The 25069-nt window shown below is 36.9% G+C and overlaps 4 protein-coding genes and 1 pseudogene across 10 annotated transcripts; 2 read left to right on the forward strand and 3 right to left on the reverse strand.

Annotated features, from left to right (window-relative positions):
* The first annotated feature begins 954 nt into the window (after window positions 1-954).
* Window positions 955-3409, forward strand: LOC111446967. The gene is made up of 3 exons (XM_023085912.1): window positions 955-1977; window positions 2553-3095; window positions 3189-3409. Exons 1-3 carry the CDS (start codon window positions 1126-1128, stop codon window positions 3285-3287), a joined length of 1494 nt encoding a protein of 497 aa, XP_022941680.1. The 5' UTR covers window positions 955-1125; the 3' UTR covers window positions 3288-3409.
* Window positions 3410-3640: 231 nt separating this feature from the next.
* On the reverse strand, window positions 3641-7611 carry LOC111448038. 3 transcript variants are annotated; one of them, XM_023087483.1, is made up of 9 exons: window positions 7389-7611; window positions 6453-6763; window positions 6226-6360; window positions 5910-6152; window positions 5133-5274; window positions 4853-4992; window positions 4147-4209; window positions 3992-4060; window positions 3641-3888 (listed from the first exon to the last, which is right to left on the reverse strand). In XM_023087483.1, exons 4-9 carry the CDS (start codon window positions 6099-6101, stop codon window positions 3823-3825), a joined length of 672 nt encoding a protein of 223 aa, XP_022943251.1. In that variant the 5' UTR covers window positions 6102-6152; window positions 6226-6360; window positions 6453-6763; window positions 7389-7611; the 3' UTR covers window positions 3641-3822. The 3 variants fall into 3 exon arrangements, 2 of the variants coding, with proteins under 2 accessions (XP_022943251.1, XP_022943250.1); XM_023087482.1 differs by lacking the exon at window positions 6226-6360 and having other exon boundaries at window positions 7389-7610; XR_002711354.1 differs by lacking the exon at window positions 6226-6360 and having other exon boundaries at window positions 3819-3888; window positions 4147-4216.
* A 2775-nt stretch (window positions 7612-10386) lies between these two features.
* Window positions 10387-11659, forward strand: LOC111447612. Its single transcript, XM_023086867.1, has one exon. The coding sequence runs from the start codon at window positions 10772-10774 to the stop codon at window positions 11426-11428; it is 657 nt and encodes a 218-aa protein (XP_022942635.1). The 5' UTR covers window positions 10387-10771; the 3' UTR covers window positions 11429-11659.
* Window positions 11660-12344: 685 nt separating this feature from the next.
* LOC111447873 lies at window positions 12345-15715 on the reverse strand (annotated as a pseudogene).
* Window positions 15716-17464: 1749 nt separating this feature from the next.
* LOC111447578 (kinesin-like protein KIN-7E) lies at window positions 17465-24802 on the reverse strand. Of its 5 annotated transcripts, none has more exons than XM_023086819.1 (15): window positions 24531-24802; window positions 24364-24417; window positions 23221-23681; window positions 22906-22995; window positions 22704-22804; window positions 22511-22624; window positions 22345-22426; window positions 22196-22263; window positions 22052-22117; window positions 21834-21958; window positions 20593-20926; window positions 19801-19905; window positions 18710-19711; window positions 18158-18477; window positions 17465-17939 (listed from the first exon to the last, which is right to left on the reverse strand). In XM_023086819.1, exons 3-15 carry the CDS (start codon window positions 23432-23434, stop codon window positions 17612-17614), a joined length of 2949 nt encoding a protein of 982 aa, XP_022942587.1. In that variant the 5' UTR covers window positions 23435-23681; window positions 24364-24417; window positions 24531-24802; the 3' UTR covers window positions 17465-17611. The 5 variants fall into 5 exon arrangements, with proteins under 5 accessions (XP_022942587.1, XP_022942586.1, XP_022942584.1 ...); XM_023086818.1 differs by having other exon boundaries at window positions 23221-23694; XM_023086816.1 differs by having other exon boundaries at window positions 24297-24417.
* Window positions 24803-25069: the final 267 nt, after the last annotated feature.

The raw sequence follows: 25069 nt of genomic DNA on the forward strand, positions 1-25069 counted from the left end.
TTTTTTTTTTTTTTTTTTTTTTCATTTGTTCTATACTAAATCCTCCAATAATTAGACGATATTATGAGTATAGACTAATTTTTATGAACACATGTCTACTTTTGGAAATATGTGATAGATGCTCACAAATTTGGACTCAAAATCCAGAAGAAACAAAATCTCCAAAACTCTTCAAGAATATTCTACCAACCCAATTATAGAACTCTAGAAAATGCAATATCCATGAAATGCATGAGCTTATAGACCTTATAGAGAGTGGTTCAGAAGAAATTTTCACACCCTTGATAAAGGGTGTTTCATTCTTCTCCCAACCGATGCCTAGCAAAGATTTCCACCTCTTATAAACGAAGTTTAGTTCTTCTACCGGACAGACCCTTGTCTTACCATTATATAGATCAACCACCACCTGGGTTAAGTTAACTCTACAACCAAAAATAGCACGCTGTCATGGGCTTATATTTGTAGCCTACAAAATAAAGCCCATAGCTTAGTTCGTGTCTTTGGATCATTAAATTAAAATATACATCAAGCTTTCAAGGGAAATTTATATATTATATTAATTTTTACAAATTTTAAAATTTATTTTCCATCATTTTTACTGGAGTCCTCTTTGTCTCTCATGCAACTTAACAACTGAAGTGATTATGGAAGAATTAAGAAGTATATACATTTTATATTCTAACATAAAGAGTTAATTTGAGTCCATAAATAAATGTTTTAAGGTTAATGCAACTCAACAGATTTTGGAGGACTCTCATACATTATAGTTAAAATGAAAACTAAAAATGTTATTTTGAACCGTAATCCAATCCAATCCAATCCAACCCAACCCCACGTCCCAATTCCGGACCTTTTTCAAGTTTTACCGCTAACAACATTCGCCAAACGCCAACAATTTGCATCACATACCAAACTTCGGAGTCCCAACAAAACCATAAAAATTGACATGTCTTAATATAAATCATTACCTCTCCCACTTCCTTCCACGTTTCCATTAATACTCTCAATCCCAAAATCAATAGCAACAAATCAGAGACACCCTGCACACAATCTCTGCAAATTTCCCCTCGTTCATATTCTCTCATTTACCAAGTGAAAAACTCGCACAATCCCATTTGGAATCACATGAAGAAGCCTCCTCCGCCGCCGCCTCCGCCCTTTGGACCCGCCGTCTCCCCTACATTCCGACCACTCCCCAAGCTCTTAATCATTCTCATCTTATTCCTCTCCGTCACTTACATCGTTTATACCTTCAAGCTTCTCTCTTCTGACGAGCCCTGCCCTGATGAATCCATCAGAATTTCATCAATTTCGTCGCCACCCTTCTTCATCAGAAACCGAACATTCCCAAATTTCCCACTGAAACCACACGCCGAGACCGAAATCCAAGACATTGTGTTTGGAATCGCGTCATCGGCGAAGCTGTGGGAGCAGAGGAAAGAGTATATAAAGCTCTGGTTCGACCCCAGAAAAATGAGGGGGGTGGTGTGGATGGACGAGCCGGTGGGAACAAAAGCAGAGGAGGCGGAATTGCTGCCGCCAGTGATGGTGTCGGAGGACACGACGGGGTTCGCGTACCGGAATAGACAGGGGAAGCGGTCGGCGATAAGGATAGCGAGGATAGTAGCGGAGACGGTGAGGCTAGGAGTGGAGAATGTGAGGTGGGTGGTGATGGGGGATGATGACACGGTGTTTGTGACGGAGAATTTGGTGAGAGTGCTGAGGAAATATGATCATAAGGGGTTTTATTACATCGGAAGCTCGTCGGAGAGCCATTTGCAGAACATTCAGCTGTCGTATGGAATGGCATACGGCGGAGGAGGATTCGCGATCAGTTATCCGTTGGCGAAGGCGTTGGAGAAGATACTGGACGGTTGTTTGGAGAGATATCCAACGCTTTATGGCTCCGATGATCGGATTCAGGCTTGTATGGCGGAGCTCGGCGTCCCTCTCTCTAAGGAACTTGGCTTCCATCAGGTGCGTACTAAATTACAAGTTCCATTTTTATTTATTTATTTATTTATTAATAATTTACTATTGAAAAAATAAAAGTTGAACATAAAATTTATCTCAAAATAATAATTTCTTAATTTCTTGAAAAATAAAAATTTGAGTCCAATATTAATTAGCACCTCCATAAATAAACATGACCAAGAAATGGATGTTGAAGCCACGGTGGCAGGTGGCGTAAGCATGAGAGGTCGGGATGCCACGGTGGCATGTGGCGTAAGCTTGAGAGGGCAGTGAGGTGGCGTGTGAAAGTAGTTTTATTTTGGATGTTTGAGGTGGTGAGTTGCACAATGCTTTGTCAAATACTTCGAAATTTGAGGTTGTAGTGATTACTTGGGACCCACATAATCAATGAATGCCACCTCATCTGTCTCAAATTACGAGGTCTTTTTAACTAAAACAAAATAATTCCCTCATCATTTATTTCATTAAAAAATAAATTATAATTTATTTTTTCATCCATTAAAGATTTTGTTAGACACAAAATTAAAGATTTATAGACGAACTAACACAGTCTGATATTGGCCAAAACCACAAATCAGTGCGATGTCTATGGCAACCTATTCGGGCTACTAGCAGCACATCCAGTAACTCCATTAGTATCCCTCCATCACCTCGACATCGTCGAGCCCATTTTCCCGGACGCAACAAGGCTTGAAGGTCTCCAACGCCTCATTGTTCCAATGCAGCTAGACTCGGCAGCCCTGATGCAGCAATCGATCTGCTACAACCGAGCCAAGGGGTGGACAATCTCCATTTCCTGGGGCTTCACAGTCCAAATATTCCGAGGCATTTTCTTGGCTCGAGAGATCGAAATGCCTTCAAGAACGTTCTTGAATTGGTATCGAAAAGCGGATTACACTGCTTATGCATTCAACACACGCCCTGTTACCAGAAACCCGTGCCAGAAGCCCTTCATCTTCTACTTTTCAAATGCCACATTCAACTCCTCTGGTGGGGTTACTGTGAGTGAGTATATGAGAGACCGTGTGGCTCATCCCTTTTGCAAGTGGAAGATGCCTGATCCTGCTGAGCTTCATATGGTCATGGTGTTTAAGAAGCCCAACCCCAGCCTTTGGGATTCTGTGAGTATTGTTTCTACCACCATTTGCTTCCCATTTTCATTTAAACTAATATCATTGTTCATATCTTAACGATGTTCCTGGTGTTGTTCTTAGGCCCCAAGGAGGAATTGCTGCAGAGTGGTGGGGATGGAGAAGGAAGGAGTGTTGGGTGTTGATGTGGGGACTTGCAGGGAAGGGGAGTTCGTTGACTAATTTAACTAATTCTCTTATAAACTTGCCTTCATTCAGTTCTTTTAGTATATGAAACTTAAAATTTTGTTCTTATAAAATTTTATAAATAGTCTATATATGGTTTGATCCAACTTTCATAAGGACTAATATTATAGTTTTTACGGTAAACATGCATGTTTAAGTATCAAATATTCGGAAGCTACTCTTCTTTCATAAACTTGTCACAACACTTAATCCAATAAGCAACACAAAAACAAGACGAATTTTAATTTTTTTCTCTTTCAGCACATCTATATAGAGAGGAGCAGGATCCAATGTTTATTGGTTGAAATCAAGGTAAGAAGTTATGTTGGAGTTGAGAAAAGCATTTAAAATTTCATGAAGAGAAAGAAGCTAAAAATATATTACGGGTCTAGGTAGTAATCAAGGTCGAGTGTTAGAAGTTAGAAGCTACGAAGTTATAGTTAGCATTTAACAGACATAATCACTATACAAACATACATTTGTGTGAAATCACTTTTCAATCATCATTCACGCTCGCTCGCTGTCACTCGATTCACTCCCTTCGTCTCTTAACAGTGCGAATGAATTCAGTCATCACTGATGCCTCGTTCAAGCTCGTCTGTATCAAATAAACGAACACAGACAGATATGTTTCTCAAAACAAAGTAGTTCATAATTTCAAATGCAAACAGCAAAGAGAGAGAAAGAGAAAGAGAAAGAACCTGTAATGCAAAATGTCGTTGCACAACGTGAAGGATTTGGTCCCTTGAAGCATTTGAAATGCTATTCACCTGGAATGGATTTAGTTAAGTATATAGAGAAAAAAAATTTTAAAAAAGAAGAAGCATAAAATTGCAAGTGTTGCAGTGAGACCCACTAGATTGAAGTGCCTGATGTATCTCCACAAAGATTCTGTTCCTAGTTTCCCCAGTTTCACCCGCTGCATGCTCCAAAAACAAACAATTTTGTCAATGCTTAGCTACCCAAGATTCAAGAAAAACAGCTCATGAGCCTAAAATCATAATCTCGAGGTTTGAATAATTGTTTCTAATTGGTCCATCAAGTTTGCAATTTGTTTCTACTTGGTAGCAACATATAAAAAAGTAGGCTAGTTAGTAATTGTTAATTCTATTCAAAGACTCTTAGATCTCACATTGGTTAGGAAGAAGAACAAAATATTCTTTACAAGGATGTGGAATCTCTCCCTAAAAAACACGTTTTAAAAACCTTGAGGGGAAGCTCGGAAGGGAAAGTCTAAAGAGGACAATATTTGCTAGTGGTGGGCTTGGCCATTACAAATGGTATTAGATGCTGGACTTCGAAGGGGGTGGATTATGAGATCTCACGTCAATTGGAGAGAGGAACGAGTGGGAGGGGATACTAAACTAGTTACTTTAATAGAAAATAAATTCAAATGAATTTTACCCCTAAAAAGTACAAATCTCAAGATTTTCTATCCAATTTGCTCCAATTTTCAGAACTGAAGGGCTATATGAAAATCCTACGGTCTTGACAACCAAATATTTGTTTGGGCACTCGATGGATATCAAAAAAAGAAAATCAATGGTTTCCAAATTTCTCACCGTGACCAGTTTCGGCATGTGAATAGATTGAATTTCCCCACAGCTGCCCCGACCTGTTGGCTTTGCCGATGAAGATGGAGCCCATGGCCTAATTTGTCTCACTCTTTGTTTGCTTATCTTGTGGAAAACAATGCTGCTAGCTGCCCATGAACGGTAATACTTTAAGTCTCCCACACAATTCAGGCTAAATAAAATCCACTTTAAAAAGGGAACAGAAACGATTTGGGAACATGGAGGTCGGTCCATGTCCATCATTTGGCAACATGAAGATGTGACTTACACAGATCATTGTCCTTCTCACCCATGTCGGAGCTACAACTTGAGTTGTCCAAATCATGATCATCATTTTTGTTTCCTGTGGGATGTTCCAGCACACTCAGTGCATTCCTTTGCAGCTTCACTTCAACCCCATTTTTCAAAACCTTACATGGAAAGAGTCCATCACAGCAAAAATCAAACTCCTTTATAGTCAAAATCTAATTTAGCATACTACTAAGGATCATGAGGTAACGAATGAAGTGAATTCATTAAATAATCAAACAGAGGTAGGGTAACTAGTTTCGTTCTTTTGCACGGGAAATGAGCCATGCAAGAGACCGTTAAGCGGAGCCTTGTCGGAACATTCCAACCATACAGCTAATCATCTCCAAAGCCTTTAATCAAAATTCACAGAGATAAATTGAAACAGCCGAAAATAATCGTCTTATATACTATAAGAAATCTAAGCTAAAATTTGAAAATGGAAACAATAGTTTCTGTTTTTGGAACTTTATAAGAACTCAAATGTGTTATTAAAGGAGATTAGAAGCAAGCACAATTTTTAAGAACAGAAAACTTATCAAGTGGAGTCATAAATTCCTTCTGATTACAGGCTTCTAGCTTAGAAACGTAGGAGCTAAAACAAAATAATAGCATTTCTCCAATCATAGTTGGTTATTGTTGTGACTTTTGGTGTAACTTTCACGACAAGGAAATGGGCAGATAGAAAAATGCATAATACAGAGGGTAAATAAGAGACGAGGAACAAAGGGAAAAGACAGGATGAAAAAGAGAATACCAGCCAATGCCAGCCTCCAAGGCCAACAGCCTTCTTAACTACGCCTTGCAATCCCAGTAAAACAGACTTTGTTCTGTTATTTCCAGTGACAATAACTTTAGTGTGCCTTGGAAGAACTGAAAGCTCTTCATCCCAACTCTCCTCACGAAAAGGAGACTGAATTCTAGAAGCACAAAACTCCGGTTCCAGCATTCTTTGAACCCTTCTTTGAAAGTTTTTCAGAAGTCTTTTCTCAAATAGAACCTAACCAAAACAAGAACACAAGTTCAGAAGACTTCAAGATTGCAGCCAAATACCCCGAAGCCCTGTGACCCACATATAGTGCAAGAATTCATGCTCAACTCGAGCAATAATAAGCAGCAACCCGCTTTTGCTGATCAGTAGGCCATTATGAATTTTGTTTGTGTCAGTGGAATCTAACTTCAGAGATGTTGAACTCCATTAAGAAGTCCTGAAGAATATTATATTATATAATGTAGTAAAAGACAAAAGCAGAACAGTATCAGGAAAAGGGGAAGAGGGATTATAGAAGAGTGGCAGTACCTGTAGTTTACACGAACAAGATCAGGAAATGATAAATGGCTCTAGCATGGGAGAAGCGTAGTAAATATATCTATACTTCACGGGCACATTGTGCTGATAATAAATGAACCACGGCAAGACAGGATAAGCTTGGTGCTCATAAATAGGCTCTTCCTTGAATTCTCTCGAGTACAAGTGACATGATGACATCATATCCTCATTTCATTGATGCCCAACAGCCAAATATCAATTCGGAGCAAATAGATCGTAGACGAACTGGAGAATTTTCTATGGATTTGCAAGTTTGATTGTTCCAACAGCTTTTACATTCCCTTCCCATATGAATAAATCATATAATTCTTAATATTTCCAAAAGACAAGCTAAGAACGAAAACAATAAGAAGCTCGATGAAAATATGGAACATATGTGTTTCTGACAGAATAGATGAAAATGATGTTTTTAATTCCTAAGCTTAGAGAAAAGGGGAAAAAACAGAATCCAGCATTCAATTTATTAGCTATAATTTGAAAGGAAAAGAAAATTATTCAATCTCTGCGCAGAATCGAATGAAAATCTCCAATTACCAATTCGAAAATTAAATAAATAAAACCTTCTGAAACCTTCGCAGCATCTTCCTAGACAACAGTCAAGAAGTCAAGAAAGCATATCTCATCAAAGTCAACTGAAAACCGATATTACATTTGGAAATTGCAGAATATATATAAGGTAAACGAGAAATGCCCATGTGAAGAACACATTCAATTTGGGTAATCATCAATGAAAAACCCCAAGAAAAAGAAAGAAACAGAATCGTAATTAGTGTTTGATTTAAGCTCACTGACAATGAAAAACCCCATTAAAACAGGCAAATCACTCTGAGTTCACCAAACAAACAGAAGCAGAGAAGGGAAACATAACAGTACAGCAATAAATGCAGAGGGATTCGATTACAATACCTCGAATGGAAGCAGAATGGAGGGGGATTGGAAGATGAGAAACAGGAAAACGAGAGAAGATTTAGAAGGGAAGAAGAGATGGGAATTTCAGAAGAAATGGGGCGAAGGGAGTGAGTGATCAAAGGGACAAAGAAGAAACAGAGGTGTAATGTAAGCGGAAGGAAGGAAGCATTGAAATGTGCAAAATGGAAAAGAGGCGAAGAGAGAAAGAGAGAGAGAGAGAGAGTGTGTGGAAGAAAGAGGAGCGCACACACTAAATGCTTGCTAACTGCCAAGGAAGCGACCTGCCAGCCTGCCATGTGCCGTACGGCCACGCTTTTTGAATACCGGCTTCACGGCTATTCCCGCTAGCGGCTTCCTCTGAGCCTGACAGTCTCGGCTGGCTGACTCGGGATTCGAGCTGCAGCTCTAGCCGATGATCCTCCTGCTATTTGTATTAGTTTCAATCTTGTGCAACAATTTTAAAACCTACCAATTTTAATCTTACAAGACTTGACCAATCTGGCAGACAAGGAAACTTTTAATCTTACACTCAGTGGAAGAGTATGCTATCAAAAGGGAAAATAGAGGTAGTAATTCGAATGACGAAGAGAGGCAGATCAAAGGCTTCACAATAGTAGTCAGGACATTAAGATCAAAGTCACTTAATCAGCCAAACAAAGTTGATGGATTTACCCGAGTACTTTGTTTGCCTCTTGTATTTGTAGTCTTGCACTTTTATGTGTAATGCCTTTACCATTCTTATGACAATAGTAGCATTTGACATCATCCTTTTATAATTGCTTTTGCCATTGTTTGTCATTGTCTTTTACTAGGCCCACTACTAAAGTTTCATCCTCATGTAACATTCACCATTGAGCCCAATGTAAAAAGTAAAAAAAGTAAAAAAATAAATAAATAAATTACGATATTTCATGTGAGCCTCCTCTACTACATTTGAATTCTCACTACATGAAGAATTTCAGAGTTTGACCTATTAATACTTTAATTCTTTTGTCCAAATTTACCCTTTACATTATTTCCCCACTCAAAAGTCTGGATTTGTGGTTGAGCATTTTATGGATGGAGCATTTAGAGAAATCACAAATTTAGTTAATCCAACCACGATCAAAAGTCAAAGTTTAATCAGCTTAGAGAAATCACAAATTTACCACGTCACACTAGTTCAATATTGTTTATAGATTTGAAAGGTAAAATTTTAATATATATTTGTATGGTTTAGAGATCATTGTTTTTAATTAATATAAAAAGTTTGGTGTTAAAAATTAATTAAAAGAAATGAAAAGTTTATTAAAATGAGTGACAATTTTAGTGTCAGCTTTGTATAAACTATGTCCAAAATGTGTCATTGGTATCCTTTTTTTAGTGTTTGTATCTTGATTTTTATACTACTCTACAGCTTTTTGCAATCATTGGAATCGATTTGGAGTAAAACCCACCATTTTTTTTAATCCATTCGTGTGGCATTGGTTTCCATTTTGTCGGAGATTTTGGGGACACCCAGAATTGTTGATGTTCTTGGTGAGCTTATGATCTTCATTGCTCCTCTTTGGGTTTTTAGTTCGTTCTTTCCAGCAATAGTAAAGTGGGTTCAATTTTTGTTTTAAACCGAGTATTGAAGACAAATATTGTTCCAAATGACCACTTCTTACTTCTTACTGCTTTACACTGATCTATCACCCTTCATTAGTAGAACAGTGTATGTACTTGTAACCGCTCAAACCCACTACTAGCAGATATTGTTTTAGGCTCTCTTTCGAACTTTCTCTCAAAGTTTTTAAAAGGCATTACTAGGAGGGAGAGATTTCTATACCCTTATAAACAATGTTTCGTTCTCCTCTCCAATCGATTTAGGATCTCAAAGTACGAAAATGCAACTCGAGAGATGTCGGTCAAAATGGGACAACATGCTTGTCGTTGCTACAACTTTGGCAGAATGCCCAACAACAGGAGCCATGGTAGTTCACTGGGAGCGCAAGGGGCGAGGCAACTGTTTTCTTTACTATTGGTGTTGTGTAAGTCTTTTTTTTCCTTTTGTTTTGGCGGTGACACTGTTTTATTAGACTTTTCTGTACGGACAATATCTACTAATGATAGCTTAAGCGTGTTAGAGTCTTAGAGCTGAGTTCTTCAGGTATGAGTTGGGTTTGTGAAATGTGGACATAAATTTGTGTACTTGTTACAGCAGCCCACAGTGGTGCGTGGATCACAAGGCTATCTCAAAGCCTAAAGCACTCCCCGCGAATCATGGAAATGGAGTGTCTTAAAAGTACTTTACTATTCAAAGACGCTGAAAAAACAAAGTGTTTGCACAGGGATTTAAGCATTTGATCATAAAGCACTTTAGAAGAGTTTAGAGTTTAAACATTAAGGCCGCTTTTAACGGACATCCAAAACTCAAAAAATTATAAATTATGGGATTTTAGTAGTATCCACCCTCATCTAAATTTCAAAAATTGGTAAAAGTTCATAAACTTATTAGATAATTTTTTAAAATTAGAGATGTAATGACACAACAATCAAAGTACATGAACGAAGCTTACAATTAAATCTAAAAAAATTATTTTAGCTTCTACCGTTACGAACATGGCATGTACTGAACTCACATGTCAATGGTGCAATGTATCAACGTGCATGAATCAAAATTTGACCATTATTAACAAAGTGTGTATGAATTCTTATACTGTTTCTAGTTGATTTTCAATTGATGCTAAAGTTAGAGATTCCACACAAAATTATACCTTTTAGTATTTTGATACCCTCAGTTTAAATGATTAAATCTGATTGTCTATCTCAATTGAATAGAAAATTATTCTTTTTAATTTTAGTCTAATAAAAACATAAAAAGTTTGAATTTTTATCTAGAACTCAAATAAATAAATAAATAAATATATATATATATATATAACAGACCGTGCAAGGACCAGTCAAATAAAGAAACAAATAATTCATGAAACAGTTGGGGATAAGAGAATTAAATTAGGGAAAAATTGGGCGCATGAACATGAAGAAGAAGCAGTTGGACAAATCCAGGCATGGTACTATAAAGTTAGGCGACGCTATTGCTCACTTCTCTGCTCTGATCTGCCTCTGCTCTCCAATCAACGAATGCCGCTTGTTATTCTTCCACTTCCTTTATCTTTTGAAATCCTTCTTTTTGTTTCCACTACCCTAATCCCTACAGCCCCTATTCCTCGTCTTAGCTGTATAAATCAATCACCATTCATTTTCCAAAAAGAGATAACATTCCCCACCGACAACCCTTTTTCCAATTCTTCTCCATTCCTTGAATTTATCACCCAAAAAGAAAAAGCTTCATTCAATCCTACAGAACAGAGGGAACAGAGTGGAGCAGAGCTCCTCTGTTCTTTTTCTCCAACAAAATGGGTAATTGTTTGTTTGGCGGAAGGTCAGGGGAGATTCAGGGCAAAATCAAAGTTATCACATCCAACGGCGGGATTATGGAGTTGGGTTCTCCGATCACCGTCGGATGCATCGCCGATGAGTTTCCCGGCTACGGAATATTCAAAAGCCACGACCTTTTCTGGAACCCACTGCCGCACGACGAGGAGCTTCTGACAGGAAAATCGTACTATTTGCTTCCGAGAAACAGGGGAGAGGGGGAGATGGGGATGATAAGAGCGCGGGAGGGGCACGTGAGGTCAAACAGCGTGCCGGAAGAGACGGCAGCGGTTGCGATGGCACCGTACAGGATGTCGTTCGATTACCAGGGGGCATTGAGGAGGTCGCAGACGGAGGTGTTTTCGAGGTGCAGTGAGAAGAACGGTGGGGTTTGGAAGGTGAAATTGGTGATTAGTCCGAAGCGGTTGGTGGAGATATTGGAGGAGGAAGGGCACACTCAAGAATTGATAGAGAATGTTAGAACTGTGGCTAAATGTGGAAGCACGAGCACGAGCACAAGCACAAGCAGCAGTTTCTCGTCGTCAATGGCGTTTTCAGATCAATGGAGTTTGTCGACCACCACCGCCAATGCGACTCCAACTGCTTCTTCTAAAAGTGGCGGCTTTCTGGAGTTGTAACATTACAACACAAGTCTTCTCTGAATTTATGGGTTTATTTTATTTTTGTTCTTAGCTTTCAAGATTTATATTTGAACAAAGGTTAGAGAATTAGGGATAGTGATTTCAAATGGGTGTACTGATGTATGTTTTTTTCTTTTTGCTATCTAATCATTTACAACATAGTATGTGTATTGGAGTTTATCATGGACGGTATTGAAATTAAATATATACATTTTGTGTTCTCAACCATACATTATTATTATTATTTATTTAAATTGAGTTAAGCAATTAGATTTCGCTACCATTCTTGTTCTAGCTCGAGGTTAAAAGTATGAGAACTTAAATGCCTAAAAGGGGTACAAACTCTTCCCATAATTCGGTATGAAGCAGTTAAAAAACATAAGCCAAGCCTAGACGATATCAAATCAAACAAGGGCTTTACTCTTCGGTCCACCCTCTTTCCCGATATCCCAATTCTAGAATTCTAGAGTCGATTACATATTCAAACAACAAGATAATTATGAGTTGAGCAGTAACTTCCAAATGTTAAGATAATTAGACGTGCAAAATAGATACTTATAGCTATGGTTCGCACTCTGAAATAACAGCATGGCCACTTTACACTGCCGTCTCTTTTCAAATTGAATTCATGCATTTGCTGAAAGATAATTCATTATGTCAGGAATTCAATAATTATTGATTACTTTATTGTTTGCCCAATTATTGCATCTCCAAACAAGAACAACCTGGCAATGTTATTAAAATAAATGTGATCATAAATTCATGAGAATGAAAGAATTAACACATCCTCTGTTCAGAAAGACTGTAAAATAAAGCTAACCTGAAATTACAGGTTAATTTATTAATAACTTATCTTAGATAGTCTAGATTTGAATTGACACTAATATTTTCAAGCATGTACTTATCTCAACCATGAAAACAAGGAGAAATGAAAAATACTTTCATTTTTCCAAATAAAGTTCCAATTTACAGAAATTTAACACATCCAAATCATTCTTAACCACTTCACAAAATATACCCTGTATTGATCATTATACAAATTGACACATACATGTAAGAGCGACAAACTCGAATGAAATTCACAGAAGGATGAACATGGCATGGACAAATCACAATGAATGACCGTGGTACCTGTGGAAGAGTGCTGAGATTACTAGTAGTTATGTCCAGAGGGGCCATAAGATGATTGTGGATAGCCCGGAGCTGGATAGCCTTGAGCAGGATAGGGTTGTCCATATGCAGGCTGTGGTGCATGTCCAACTGAGGGAGGAATTGCTTGATCGATCCGAGACATCTGTTGAAAAGGAGGCACTGCCATTACTTGCGGTCCAAACATGCCATCTCTCTTGTCCATCTCAATCTTGTGTTGGGTCTGCAAATCACCCAAAAGTTAATGATTATTCATTTAAATTTTGATACCTGAAGCATCCTTTCACTACTTACCTGCATACATGCGCAAACCCTGTTGAAAGAAGAGTTGTTATTAGTAGCTTAGAAAAAGCAGCAGAGAATAAATGATAAGCGAGATTTGGAAGGGCAATCTTACGAGCAATACACCATATCAGCCAAGCATGACAGAAGCTGAGAAGCCTCTTGAATTTCTTCACTTCCTACTATCAGTGCGACGATGGAAAATATACATGCTATTTGTTGTAGACAGAACATAAAACCCTGAATAATTTGAGAACACATAAATAAGGACACAAGGAATTATTGAAGGAACTTGAGAGACGAAGCTGGTAGCACGACATATGATAATACAATTGTCACATTTTGTTGTCTGTATGTTGAATTCGTCTTGCAACAAGAATCAAGTTGAGGCCACTGAATTCCCAAAGCAGAGGAAAACCTTGAAGATCAATCAAATAAACAGGTGTTAACTGCGGCAGGGCTGAAAGTGAGAATGAATTTGAAGTGTTTATTATACAAATCAAACATAGATATGCTATTCAAAAAGAGATGTTCTTCCTCAACCTCTAGACATAAAACACTAAACCCAAGATTAAACACATCTGCAACATGATGTACAGGGGAATTTTAATATTTAATCAAAATATCTCTGCTTTTGGAGTATAGCGAACTTGATAAATAAGTAACCGGTACTCGATAAATAAAAATATTACAACTAAAAAATGACGTACCTCTGTGCAAAGGCAAAATTCAGGGCATTTACTTTCTCCACACCGGCCACTGCAAGGCATATAGCCTGCACAGCAGACATACCTATACAAAAAGAAAACAAGAAAATGACTCAACAAAATCAAATTACTTTCAAACTCTTTAGAAAGTCGAGAAAACAAAATCAATTACCTTGACATGTCATTATATAGAGCTCTTTTACGAAGCAAATACGATACACAGGGTCCACTGCAAGAGAAAAGGAATGAAGTGACTACATGAACTAAATGTTTTGGCTCTTAAAAACTAGCTGTCACAATCTATTGATGATAACTGAAAGCAATTAGCAAACTCGTGATTTCTTGCTGAGCCACGCTCCTCTCTAAGCCATACATACTTTTAATCTTCCATCAAGGAGTGGAAGGTCCACATGGGAAAGATCATCAGCAATTATTAAGGTAATTCATTATATAATGATTCATGCTGGATAAGGTACAGTCATATCATTTCAGTCAATGGCCCAATGCAAACAAAGTAAACTTAAATTCAAAAACAGGAAACCATAAAACTTGGACTAATACAAACAAAGCAGACATAATGTCAAGAACGGGAAAACCACAAAACTTGGAGTAATACCATTTGGGTAAGAAGGTTACAGCATCCTTTTGTGTAAAAGGACTACAGAATTTAGGATTTCTATTGATTAACCATGGGGAATTAGAATGAGCCACAGGCATAGCCACCACTTGGAAAAATTTGTGAACACCAGAGACGGCCACAAATCCACCTCTGCTAATATGAACCCACAGCAATTATCTTTAACTTCGACAGTATCTTCCTCTAAATCCATCTTCCTAACCATTGTTTGACCACAAACCTTAAACTACCACAAGTAGATAGAATAAAGATTTCATTTTCCATTCCTCACTTTTATCCAACCACCATAAGAAACGAACATCCTAACATGAATAATAGCAATCCACTTTTCAAATGTAAGGTAAAAATATCTTAATAGCCAATTCCTTCCTTCATAAAGCAACCTTGCTCGATCCTCGCTACCTTTGAGAAAGCCTCATAGGAATGAAATGCGCAGAGAGAAACAAAGAAGATGGATAATCTCCAATAGCACCACCGACACCTTAAACTAGTTGAAAAGAAAACACAACTATAATTCCTATAAAGGATTCATCTAAAGCTAATAGGATGATCTTTGTTGGACGTCACTAAATTCAATTTGCTTGACTGACGTTGATTCTATGATATTGGTTCTGAACTGCATAACTACTGAGTCGTGTTGTTTAGTTTGTCTAATGAATCTAATCATTGTTTTGCCATCTTCATCAGCGCACTCAAAACCAGCACAATTTATTAATCAGATTTCAGAAACAATATCAAATTTAATAAGAACAGCCCAAGTCAACGCAAAATCAAAACGAGTCAACGTCTCCACCTAAGAAGTCAAGATCTCGGAAGAGCACATGCAAGAAAAATACATCACCAGAATAACAAGGAGCAGAGACAAGCCAATGTCCTCAATCAAAAGAGTAAACAAATAGATCAATAACACATAAAAAAAAAGTTAAAAATTAAAAAATGTAGGCGACTAAAACAGATCCATGAGTAAAGTCGATGCAGAAGTAAAAGAAACATGATAAAAGGCAAAAAAAAAAAACAAGCATCCAACTCACCACCACAAGGCAAGGCAGCAATCTGCAAGCAAACATTAACCCTCATCAGAAATCAAAAAAATTCAGACAAAGATCAACACAAACATGCAACAAAAGCAAAGAGAGATGGAAGAACGCAAGAACGTACAGGGAGTGTCGGCCTGAATTGTATGAATTAGGTCAGTATGCCAGAGATTACGATAGCTCTGGCGGAGTTGCATCTTATCAAGATGTTGCTGCTGCATAGCCATGGCTACACTTCCAGGATCTTCAAAGAAGCTAAGACGGCGCCAAAATTTTCCTCGAAAAAACTTCAAAGAACTGAATCAGGCCGAAATAATTTCGGAGTCGGAAAAAAAAAACGAAGAGGTTTTAGGGTGGAGGGATTACACAGAAGGGGAAGACGGTCAACCACGCAGCGGAAATTTCAAAATCGAAGCCAATTAAGTTGGTAGAACAGGGTACATCAAATTCAATGCAATCTCTTTAGATAAGAATAAGATATTGGAAAGAATTATATTTCAATAATAATAATAATAATATATTTAGAATTATATGGATACTCATTCTATCCACTTGAATTATTCCAATTTTTTTTTTTTTTTTGAGTTTGTAATTTTTAAACTTTATTATAAATTTTTTTTGAAAATTTAATAATTGTAATGCTTTAAATCTTTTTTTCAAAATTCATGTACAATATCTTATTTATTTTTTTTAGTATGTACATTCTAAAGTTATTTCAAATTTGAAATGATAACAACTAAACTTTTATATTAAAATTTATAAAGTAAATTATTTCATATGGTTTGAAATAACTTTTAAAAAATGTTATTAAATAAAATTAACTTTTATATAAGTGAGTTTAGGGAAAAAAAAATAATAATAAAATTTACCAATTTACTAAATACGAAAGTGAGTCTTATTCAATTTTACATTAAATCCTACGGTTAATTTAAAAAAAAATAGTACGTGGGAATCTCATTAGACATAAATAAAAAAAATTCAATGAGTTTTTAAATATTTTTAAATTTTATAAATTTATTTAGACATTTATTAAAATTTATAAATTAAATAAACACAACATAAAAAATGAACTACTAAATTTGTAGTTCGCTTCAAATTAATGAATCAAAACTAGCCGTCTTTATTTATTTATTTATTATCATTATTATTATTATTATTTCTATTTTGTCCATTGGGTATAAGACATTTATTTATGTATGAATGGGCTGCAAAACGATGAAGAATAATAGGAAAATAGCAGGAAAAAAAGTCGAAATTCAACGTTTTTTCTGAAAAATAAAAATTCGACATTTTTTACCATTTAAACACAAGCATTAAAAAAAAAATTGTCCATTGGGAATAAAATTTAAAGATGGTATATATTATTTTGTTGATTTGTGACCAGTTTAATATTTATTATCATTATTGTGATTACTTTAATTTAATTTTGTATAAGTAGATAGGTAGGTATGTATTTAAGTTGAGACAATCATTAAGCGCTGTAATAATTGAATAACAATTGTTTGAATTTTAAATTTTAGAAACATCCAAGGTTGAGATTAGATATGGATAATGACCTAAATGAATATTTTTGTAAGTCTAGACTAAAATAATAACATTTGTTCGAGTATTATATTCAAGCCATCGAAGATTGAAATCAGGTATGGATAGGAATTTGAATTATCTTGTGTATGCAAATAAAAGTTATTGGATGTTAATTTAGGATTGAAATAGAGTTTTGGCTTAATGCAAATGATGGCATTATTTCTATTTTATATAAGTTTACATGGACCAATTTATCAAATTTAAATTTAAATTTAGAGGTAGATCAAAGATTTTGAAAATACACTAAATAGTAAGGTAGTTATGATGTGCGTTTTTATTTCGCAATGTTGGTAAGACTGACTCTGCTACCTATTAGTTAGGATCAAACCGATCAACCCAGTTAGGGATGTTTAGTCAATATGATAGTTTTCAGAGGAAAATATCAAATTTCCCCTCTAAACTTTTGATTCCATCAAATTAAATCTCACTTTACTCCTACCCAACATAGCCCAGGTGAACAGATCTACAACTGGGCAAAACCCTGGAAATGAAATAATCAATGCTTCTTTTCGACTTGTGATCTAAACCCAAGAAAAGCTACCAATGTTTCTACATTGCACGACTACAAATTTTCATTCTGAAAAAATTACTGCATGTTCTTTCTGGACACTCCAAAAATCGAATGGTTTCCTTAAAGAAATAAAGGTAAGAATAGCAGTGGCACATTCCTTTAGCAACTTCTTAAGTTCAAATAATCCTTACAGTTAAAGTTAATAGTCAGAGAGATCGAGTAAGAAAAGAAACTACCCCAATTGCTATATAATCTGTACAATAATTAGCGAGAGGATTACATTAGAAGGCAGCCTTCATTCTTTGTTTCCAACGATGTGATCCCTCGAGCATCGGGCCGTGGAGCGAAATTGAGGCCAAACATCTCTCTGGAAGCCTCATCTGGTTCTACGTAGTTAACAAGTTGTGCAACAATGGCTGCGCTCCTTCTTACGTGATCCATATCTTTTGCATCATTCCACAGAAGGTGAGCCAATTGCAGCCTCCGATTGTTAGAATTCAATCCGATGCCCCATTCCACAAACAGGGCCTCTCTTTGTTTCTTGGAGAGCCTCTTCTGCATTTGTCTGCACAACATTTGCCTCTCACCGCGAAGGGCCTTCAGACTGATCATAGGAGGGATTCCATTTTTCTTATCAATTACAGAGGTGGATTATGATAGAAATTAAGGAACTTGGGTCGGTTGGCTTGGTTTTTGAAAACATGAGTAGAAGTAGATAGCAAAATGAAGAATTTCAAGGTAGTGTTCATAAGCTTAATAGAAAAAAGAAAACAGAAAATAAAAATGGGAAACTTATATAGATTGAAATTATATCGAGCTTACCTCAATGCTGGTTGTGTTTGGCCATTTTCTACTGTTCGATTTCCCTGAGAAAATGTGTGTTTGAGGAAAGATAGTCTTCTGAACTCTACCTCCATGTAAATAGAATCAGCTGGATCGCCACCTTTAAATAGAAGGAAAAAATAGGTTCTATGCACCAATGAGACGTAAGAAGTATGCCACAATTCAATGATGTCTTTTTGAAGCCTTTTGAATTCCGAAGGCCATTTTGAAGGACTTATCCTGTCACTTACGGTTGAAACCATGCTGAGATCTTCCACATTTTTCTCGGATTCAATTGGCTTTGGTTTAGCCCCAGGCACCTAGAATACAAGACAAACATGTTAAACAAAACACCTCAAAAAAAAAAGAAGGCACTCGTATTCGGAAACGTGTGAGAAAGGAAACTGATCTGGTCATTATTTTAAGTTTCTCAAGCTTTTAGTTATATACAGGCCTGGACTGCATCAATGACTTGTAAATCTCATGGAACAAAAATTTAGCATCCATAAATTAGTATGTTATAAAAGGCACATTTACCAAAAGAGTACTCACTGTTGCATCAAGAAGACAATTTTCAGTTTCCAGGTTGGACATCTGCTTTGTTGTATCAAGAAGTTTATTTTCGCTTTCAACTTTGGATATCTGGTCATGTTCTACCTCTGTAGCCGAAGTAGTTATATCACTTTTGTCATCTTCTAACACATCAATATTCTGTTCACTAACCGCATCCTTAGAAGCACTCTTCTGGGAAGTTTGAGAACAAGTTACTGACGACCTCTCATTCTCAACATCATATTTCAATGCAGCAAGTTTTTTTTGGAAACCCTCAGGTCTCCCTATGAAGTATTTTCCATTCCAAATTGGTGGTGTGCCCTGGATTTCCTTGATGTTCTCTGTAGATAAGCTTCTTGTAAGACTAGTTATACAACTTTTACTCCTAGTTAACTTTAACCCTCCAGAGCAACAGATATCTTTCTCCAGCACCCATGGCGAAGGTGTCTCTGGGGATTGGACTACATAGAAGGGACTGAAGTTGTTGGACTCGATATCTTCTCCTGAAGGGGATGATTCTAATTTACAGTTTTTACTTTGCCCATTATCAGCTACTTTTGAGGTGGTTGTGTTTGCTAGTGGAGAGGGAGCAGTCGAATCAATATATCTTTCTGGGCTAGAACCTGGCATGGTAGAAACTAAGTATCCATTCACACTTGATTCTTCCATCTCAATACATCGAACTTCCTTGCATATATCCTCAGAGTTCTCACAGGACAGTTCTTCTACCTCCATGTGCTGTTGAGCATCAACCCGAAAGGGAACCATTGACGATACTCGTGGAGAGGATTTACCTTGCAGAAAATTCTTTTCAACTTCAACAAGATGCATAAAATTATCATCAGACCTGCTATTAGCACCTGAATATTGAGATGGATCAAAAGATCCAGAAACATCACCATGGATTCGAGAATATGTCATTACTGTTGTCTCAGATGGGCGATTCTCAAAGTTCCATGAAGACCGTGCCTGTAATTTTGGGTATTGATCATCTGATTCTGTCTGAAAGAAGATGCAAATAACTAAACATCAAATACTTCGTTTTATTATAGCATAAGAGGAGGCTTTCTTCAAAATGTAAAATGACATACCGATGATATTAAAGGTTTGTCCTCTTCAACCATTTTAAGCAGATCTTTAACCTGAGATTGAGCATAGTCTCGTTCCAAGGTAAGTTCTCTTAAGTCCTTCTTTAGCTGCAGGATGAGGCAAATAAGGAAGAGAAGGAATAATTTAGATTAAGTACCAACCTTGATAGAACAATCTAATGCCCTCCAAGAAAGTAAAAGCTAAAGAAGCATTCCAAATGACACAAGCATATCAATAGAGGGGGAGATTAAAAATTTAAATCCAAATCCAATCATATAATTTCTGATATGAACCGAGGTATCTTAGTCCCTCTATTTTGTGTCATCCTGGATAGCATGTGGGCTAAATCCTGGCAATTGTCTTGAAGCCCTTGGCATTACTAAGACACCTCGATCCATATTAATTTCAGTATATCTTATTATGCTCGAGGAAAAAGTTGGACACTTCTGACCATAGAACATAGTCATTCCTGTTTCAATTTGGTTTTATGGACTACAGAGTGTATTTTTCTTACTGTGCAAAAGGCCCGACCTTGAAAAAATAGCAATAACCAAGTATTGGCGATTCAGTAACATGAGAGAGCTATAGTACCAAGTCCGTTTCTACTAATATAATTTTTAAAGGGAGGTATATGTATATCACTTGCACCATATAATCGATGTAGTTTAATAGAGTGCAAACTAGCATATGAATTAAAATTATCCACGTCTGCTAAACCAATTATGAAGTCACAAAATGAGAAGTCATAATTCAGTGTCGAATCATATAAAAGATGAAAGACAACTAAATATTACCTTTTCAATCTGGATATCTTTTTCTCTAATTAATGTAGAATCGGTTGATACAGAAGCTTGTCCACAGCTTCTTAACTCACTTTCCAACCTTGCCAATTCTCTTTGCAGTTGTTTTACTAGAGCCTTATCGGACACAACTACATTCACCTGAGCATTAGTTACAACTTCTTTAGCACAACTTGCAAAAAAGAGTGTATTTCTTGATTGCTCAACATGGATTTGAGCAGGGCTCATGGTACATATGATGGCAGTTCTGGCATTGCCTCCCAAGGAAGATTGCAATATACGAGTTAACTTTGAATCCCTGAAAGGAATATGTCCATTTCTTCCCTTACTGCATCCAACAAAGACTTTACATGTCAATAAGAACCAAAATATAAGAGGAAAACGTAAGGAGCTGATAGAAATACCAGGTTAAAATACTATTAGGTCCCCCTACTTGCTACAGATTCTATTTTCTTACCTATACTTCTTAAACATCTAAATTTCACCCTTGTACATTGAATAGATCTTAAACGAGCCCCCACCTTCCTCTGACATGCCAATAAAAATTATTCTGTGTGCCGAGAAGAGGATATAATCTACTATGGCAGGTTTTCACTCACAGGGGCATCAAAGAGATGACTTCTATGAATGGGAGATTTGCCAAACCTCTCAAACAGTCGAGTCTTATACCTTCTTATTGTGATACATACCTCTCTCTATAAATCAGTATCATCTCCATTGGTATAAGAGTTCTATTCTGGGGATACCAAGTGAGAAGATGGATAACAAAATGGAAACAGTGGAAGCTAGGTTGGAATTGGCAACAGAGGTGCAAAAAATTTTAGCAATGGAAAACAGTATCATCATATTGCTTAAAGACATTTTAACTAGTTGTTGAAGAGATTAACAAGACAGACGTTATCAAAACCTACATGAAGTTTGAAGTAGAAATGAAAGAAGATTCAACGAGGAGTCCTAGGGTCCAGTGAGGTAAGGAGGGAGGAGACGGCTCCAAAGTACTATAGGAAGTTGGAGTTGCCTTATTTCGATGGCAAAGGAGAAGTTGCTGCCTCCTCTAAAGTCGAAGGATTAAACAGTTCCAATTTCTTCACTCTACATAAAACTCAAGAAACATTTGGACGGACCAATTGAAATGACATTAGACAAACAATTATCACATGCACACCAAACAACAGTGAACAAAGAACATTGTCTGCTTAACAGAGAAGTAGAAAGAGGAAAATTGCACAAAGTACCTGAGCTTACGAATAACAGTCCCAAGAGTTAGTAGACTACGATTTATGTGACAACCTTCTTTCAGGCGTGCACCAGCTGATAACGACTGAGATGCACGTTCACTTCCTGCCAGATCGACAAAATTCTGTATCCAAAAATTATTTCATTTTATTGATTTATTCACCAAATAAATCAATTCTATTCCTTATCAATGTAATAAGGAAAATTGTGCTCATACCACAGTAGCCGTGAGAGAACTAGATTTGTCATTGCCAAGAAATTCACGAGCTGAGCTCTCAACTGTCTGGAAGGAAGAAATAATTAACAGTATTACTTAAGTAATTATAAGAATTGACAACAGCAAAGACAGCAATGTAGATACCAATCTAAGAATTTGATGAGATCTGGAGCTTGCTTCATTTAAAGATGTCTCCCCTACCTGCCTCTGAGCTGCAAAAATATACAAATAACATCATATAGCCAAACAAAACTTATTCCTGTAAGGAGGAGAAGATTTGAAACTGCCACTACCTTCGCAAAGATATAAAAGTTGTTTAAAATGATTCCAGCCCCTCAAAGTTTCCTCTGTGAGTTTCTCAACCGTGGTTCCCCTCTGTCAAAACAACTTAAAAATCAAATATCATGAAATGAACGTACTGAATACAAGGGTGAGAGAAAGTCAGACATGATTAGTCACCTCAGGATCATCCAGGAGCCTGAGAGGAGTATTGTCTAGGCTAAGGAGGTCCCTCACAGATTCATTATATATCTCTATAGCAGAAAACTTCAAAAGAAAATCCCTCTCCGTGTGCTTGACAAAATAAAAGGAAAATAAAATTAGACCAGGAAAAGGGAAAATACTATACCAAACCAACATTATTTATGCTTACCTTCTCTATGTGGTCATATATATCTGCGATGGTATACTCGGTAATTCCACTCATGGTGTACGTTTTCCCACTGCTTGTTTGTCCATAAGCAAAAATAGTTGCTGTAGGAAAAAATCCAGTGGGAATTGGGAAAAGGATAAATATGAATTTCATGTAAATAATCGAATGCAAAGAGGGAAAAAAGGGACTGGTTCTTCCATACAGTTAACTCCACTGACAACAGAAAGAGCAACTTCCTTCGCACCCTCCTCATAGACCTTCCTTGTTGAGCAACCGCAGCCGAATACCCTGTCTATAGCCGTTCATAAAAGAAAAGGGCGGCGAGAGAGCAAAAGAGCAGACAATAAAATATTCAGGATCACAGTTAAAAGCAGGCCCCTCACTGTAGCCATAAATTGGAGACAATTCAAGCACCCACTGTTTTGGAAATGCTCGATTTGAAAAATTAGAACCCAGAACTGAGACTTGAAGAACAAAAAGTTGATCAATTTGATATTTCACTAGGGCATCGGCGTACCAAATGTATACACAGATGGATATATGGAGCGTTCAGCAACCGAAAGCCCATTCCTGCATATAATAGTGTTTTCGTTAATGCATTCCCATTCCGAAACGCCATTCCTTGAAAGCTCCTTCTCGTTCAAAGGGCGCAGACGAACTGATACCAAAATTCTCTCTTCACGCCCACTTGTCTCTTCCATTGATAGCTCTTCGTCACCGACAGCTCCCATTTCTCGCCGTCTCCTCTCGGCTTCACAGCCGCAAACTTCAATCAATAACTAAGAATCTGTGACCATTCATAAAGGGATCTATGTGTGCAAAGAGACAGCATTCTTAGTCGTGTCTTCTTTCAGCTACCCATAGTACTTTCTACCGATCGACTTATTACAATTTAGATACAGCAACGCATCAAGTGTTTGTAGGACCATACGCGGCAGTAGGGTCGACAGAACCTCACTGCCTTGCCTCCTAAATGATCTGCACCAACAAACTAATCATGGGTCAGTGCAAATTCGCATACAATTTCTTCAGCAGTTTAATCAAAAGCATGAACCTAAATTTCCTTGTCTCTTTTTTACTATTAGCAAAAAACGACAGATAATGTGCACACTTAGCATCAAAAACAACCGGCCATCAATTTATTGTATTATATAAACAATTTGGAGTTTTCTGGTAATGGTCCAATTTAACAGTCTGTCAAAGACTTCATGTGTCCCCCATTCATTTTAAATCATTTTCCAAATCATATAATAATTGTATATGAAGTTTAATTTCAGATATCTGAACATTCTACAATTAACTTCGAGGAATGTTTGTAGCCTCGGAAAAAATTTTCACAACCTCGATAATACTCATTGCCACGCGGAGGCAGAGGAAGTTCCGACTTCAATTCGATAGTAAAAACAAAACCAGAACAGAAATCAAAAAGTAAAAAAATAAAAAGCAAAACGAATTTTCTCCGAAAACAGAAACAGAGTTACCAGAGTACAGGTTTAAACAAACGAAATGCTCCACAAATTTCCTGCTAAACCAAATACAGATTTGGTAGAACAAAACAAGGATAAACATCAAACATCATGCAATGCCGCATACCTACTGTGACGCAATCAAACCGAATCGAAAACCATGAAGTCAAACTTGACGATTTCAGCTTAGATACCTTCAAGTGGGCAGTGAAATAATGCCGTCCAGCAATTCACACCGAACCGACCCTCTGTTACAGTTCCGAAAGCAGAAACATAAAAATTAGGCGAAAGAGCATGAAAAAAACGAGGCGAAGTATAAGAAGAATAAAAAAATGGAAAAGTAAAAAGAAGAGTGAATAACCAGGAATTGAAAAGCAGTGAAAGTTGATTGGAAGTGAATTGATAGGACGTCAAATCCAGAGAAGAAAGATCACAATCTGAGAGTTACTGGTACTGGTACTGAAAAGGAAGCTTGAGAAAAAGCGAGCAATCTCTCTCTCTCGCTCGTTTTTCACTGCATGTTCTAGATCTGGAAATTTATGATCATACGGAGGAGTAATGGGATTGTTTATGAGGTGGAGAAGAGAGGAAGATGAGCGTTGAAATGGTTATGGCGTCGACTTCTGGGTTAGGTGTAAATTCTGCAACCTTTCCCACTAAAATAATAATATTATTAGGTTTTTCGAATTAAAACTGCCGCGCTAAAGGGGTTTTGTTTGCTTTTTCTGAATTTACCACCTCACCATTCAACCTTTTTTTTTTTTTTTTTAATACACTTTTGATTTTTTCTTTTTCTTTTTATTTTAATGAATTATATGATCAACTCAGTTCATCCTACACAATTTTCAAAACCAACACTTTTATTGTTGAAATTTGAACTAGATCATTTCAAATGTGACA

This window comes from Cucurbita moschata, unplaced genomic scaffold (assembly GCF_002738365.1).
Source record: "Cucurbita moschata cultivar Rifu unplaced genomic scaffold, Cmos_1.0 Cmo_Scf00009, whole genome shotgun sequence".
In the NCBI taxonomy this organism is placed as follows: domain Eukaryota; kingdom Viridiplantae; phylum Streptophyta; class Magnoliopsida; order Cucurbitales; family Cucurbitaceae; genus Cucurbita; species Cucurbita moschata.

Bases quoted from the DNA above. Each gene is read 5' to 3' on its own strand.
- LOC111446967 (XM_023085912.1), top strand. From the start codon at position 1,126: ATGAAGAAGCCTCCTCCGCCGCCGCCTCCGCCCTTTGGACCCGCCGTC. The intron at 1,978-2,552 runs GTGCGTACTAAA...ACCACAAATCAG, and splicing joins AGGAACTTGGCTTCCATCAG to TGCGATGTCTATGGCAACCT. The intron at 3,096-3,188 runs GTGAGTATTGTT...TGTTGTTCTTAG, and splicing joins ACCCCAGCCTTTGGGATTCT to GCCCCAAGGAGGAATTGCTG.
- LOC111448038 (XM_023087483.1), bottom strand. From the start codon at position 6,101: ATGCTGGAACCGGAGTTTTGTGCTTCTAGAATTCAGTCTCCTTTTCGT. The intron at 4,061-4,146 runs GTGGGTCTCACT...AATCCATTCCAG, and splicing joins ACATCAGGCACTTCAATCTA to GTGAATAGCATTTCAAATGC. The intron at 3,889-3,991 runs GTTCTTTCTCTT...TATTTGATACAG, and splicing joins AACGACATTTTGCATTACAG to ACGAGCTTGAACGAGGCATC.
- LOC111447612 (XM_023086867.1), top strand. From the start codon at position 10,772: ATGGGTAATTGTTTGTTTGGCGGAAGGTCAGGGGAGATTCAGGGCAAA.
- LOC111447578 (XM_023086819.1), bottom strand. From the start codon at position 23,434: ATGGGAGCTGTCGGTGACGAAGAGCTATCAATGGAAGAGACAAGTGGG. The intron at 20,927-21,833 runs GTACTTTGTGCA...TGTTGGATGCAG, and splicing joins ACTGTTATTCGTAAGCTCAG to TAAGGGAAGAAATGGACATA. The intron at 19,906-20,592 runs GTAATATTTAGT...CTCATCCTGCAG, and splicing joins AAGATATCCAGATTGAAAAG to CTAAAGAAGGACTTAAGAGA.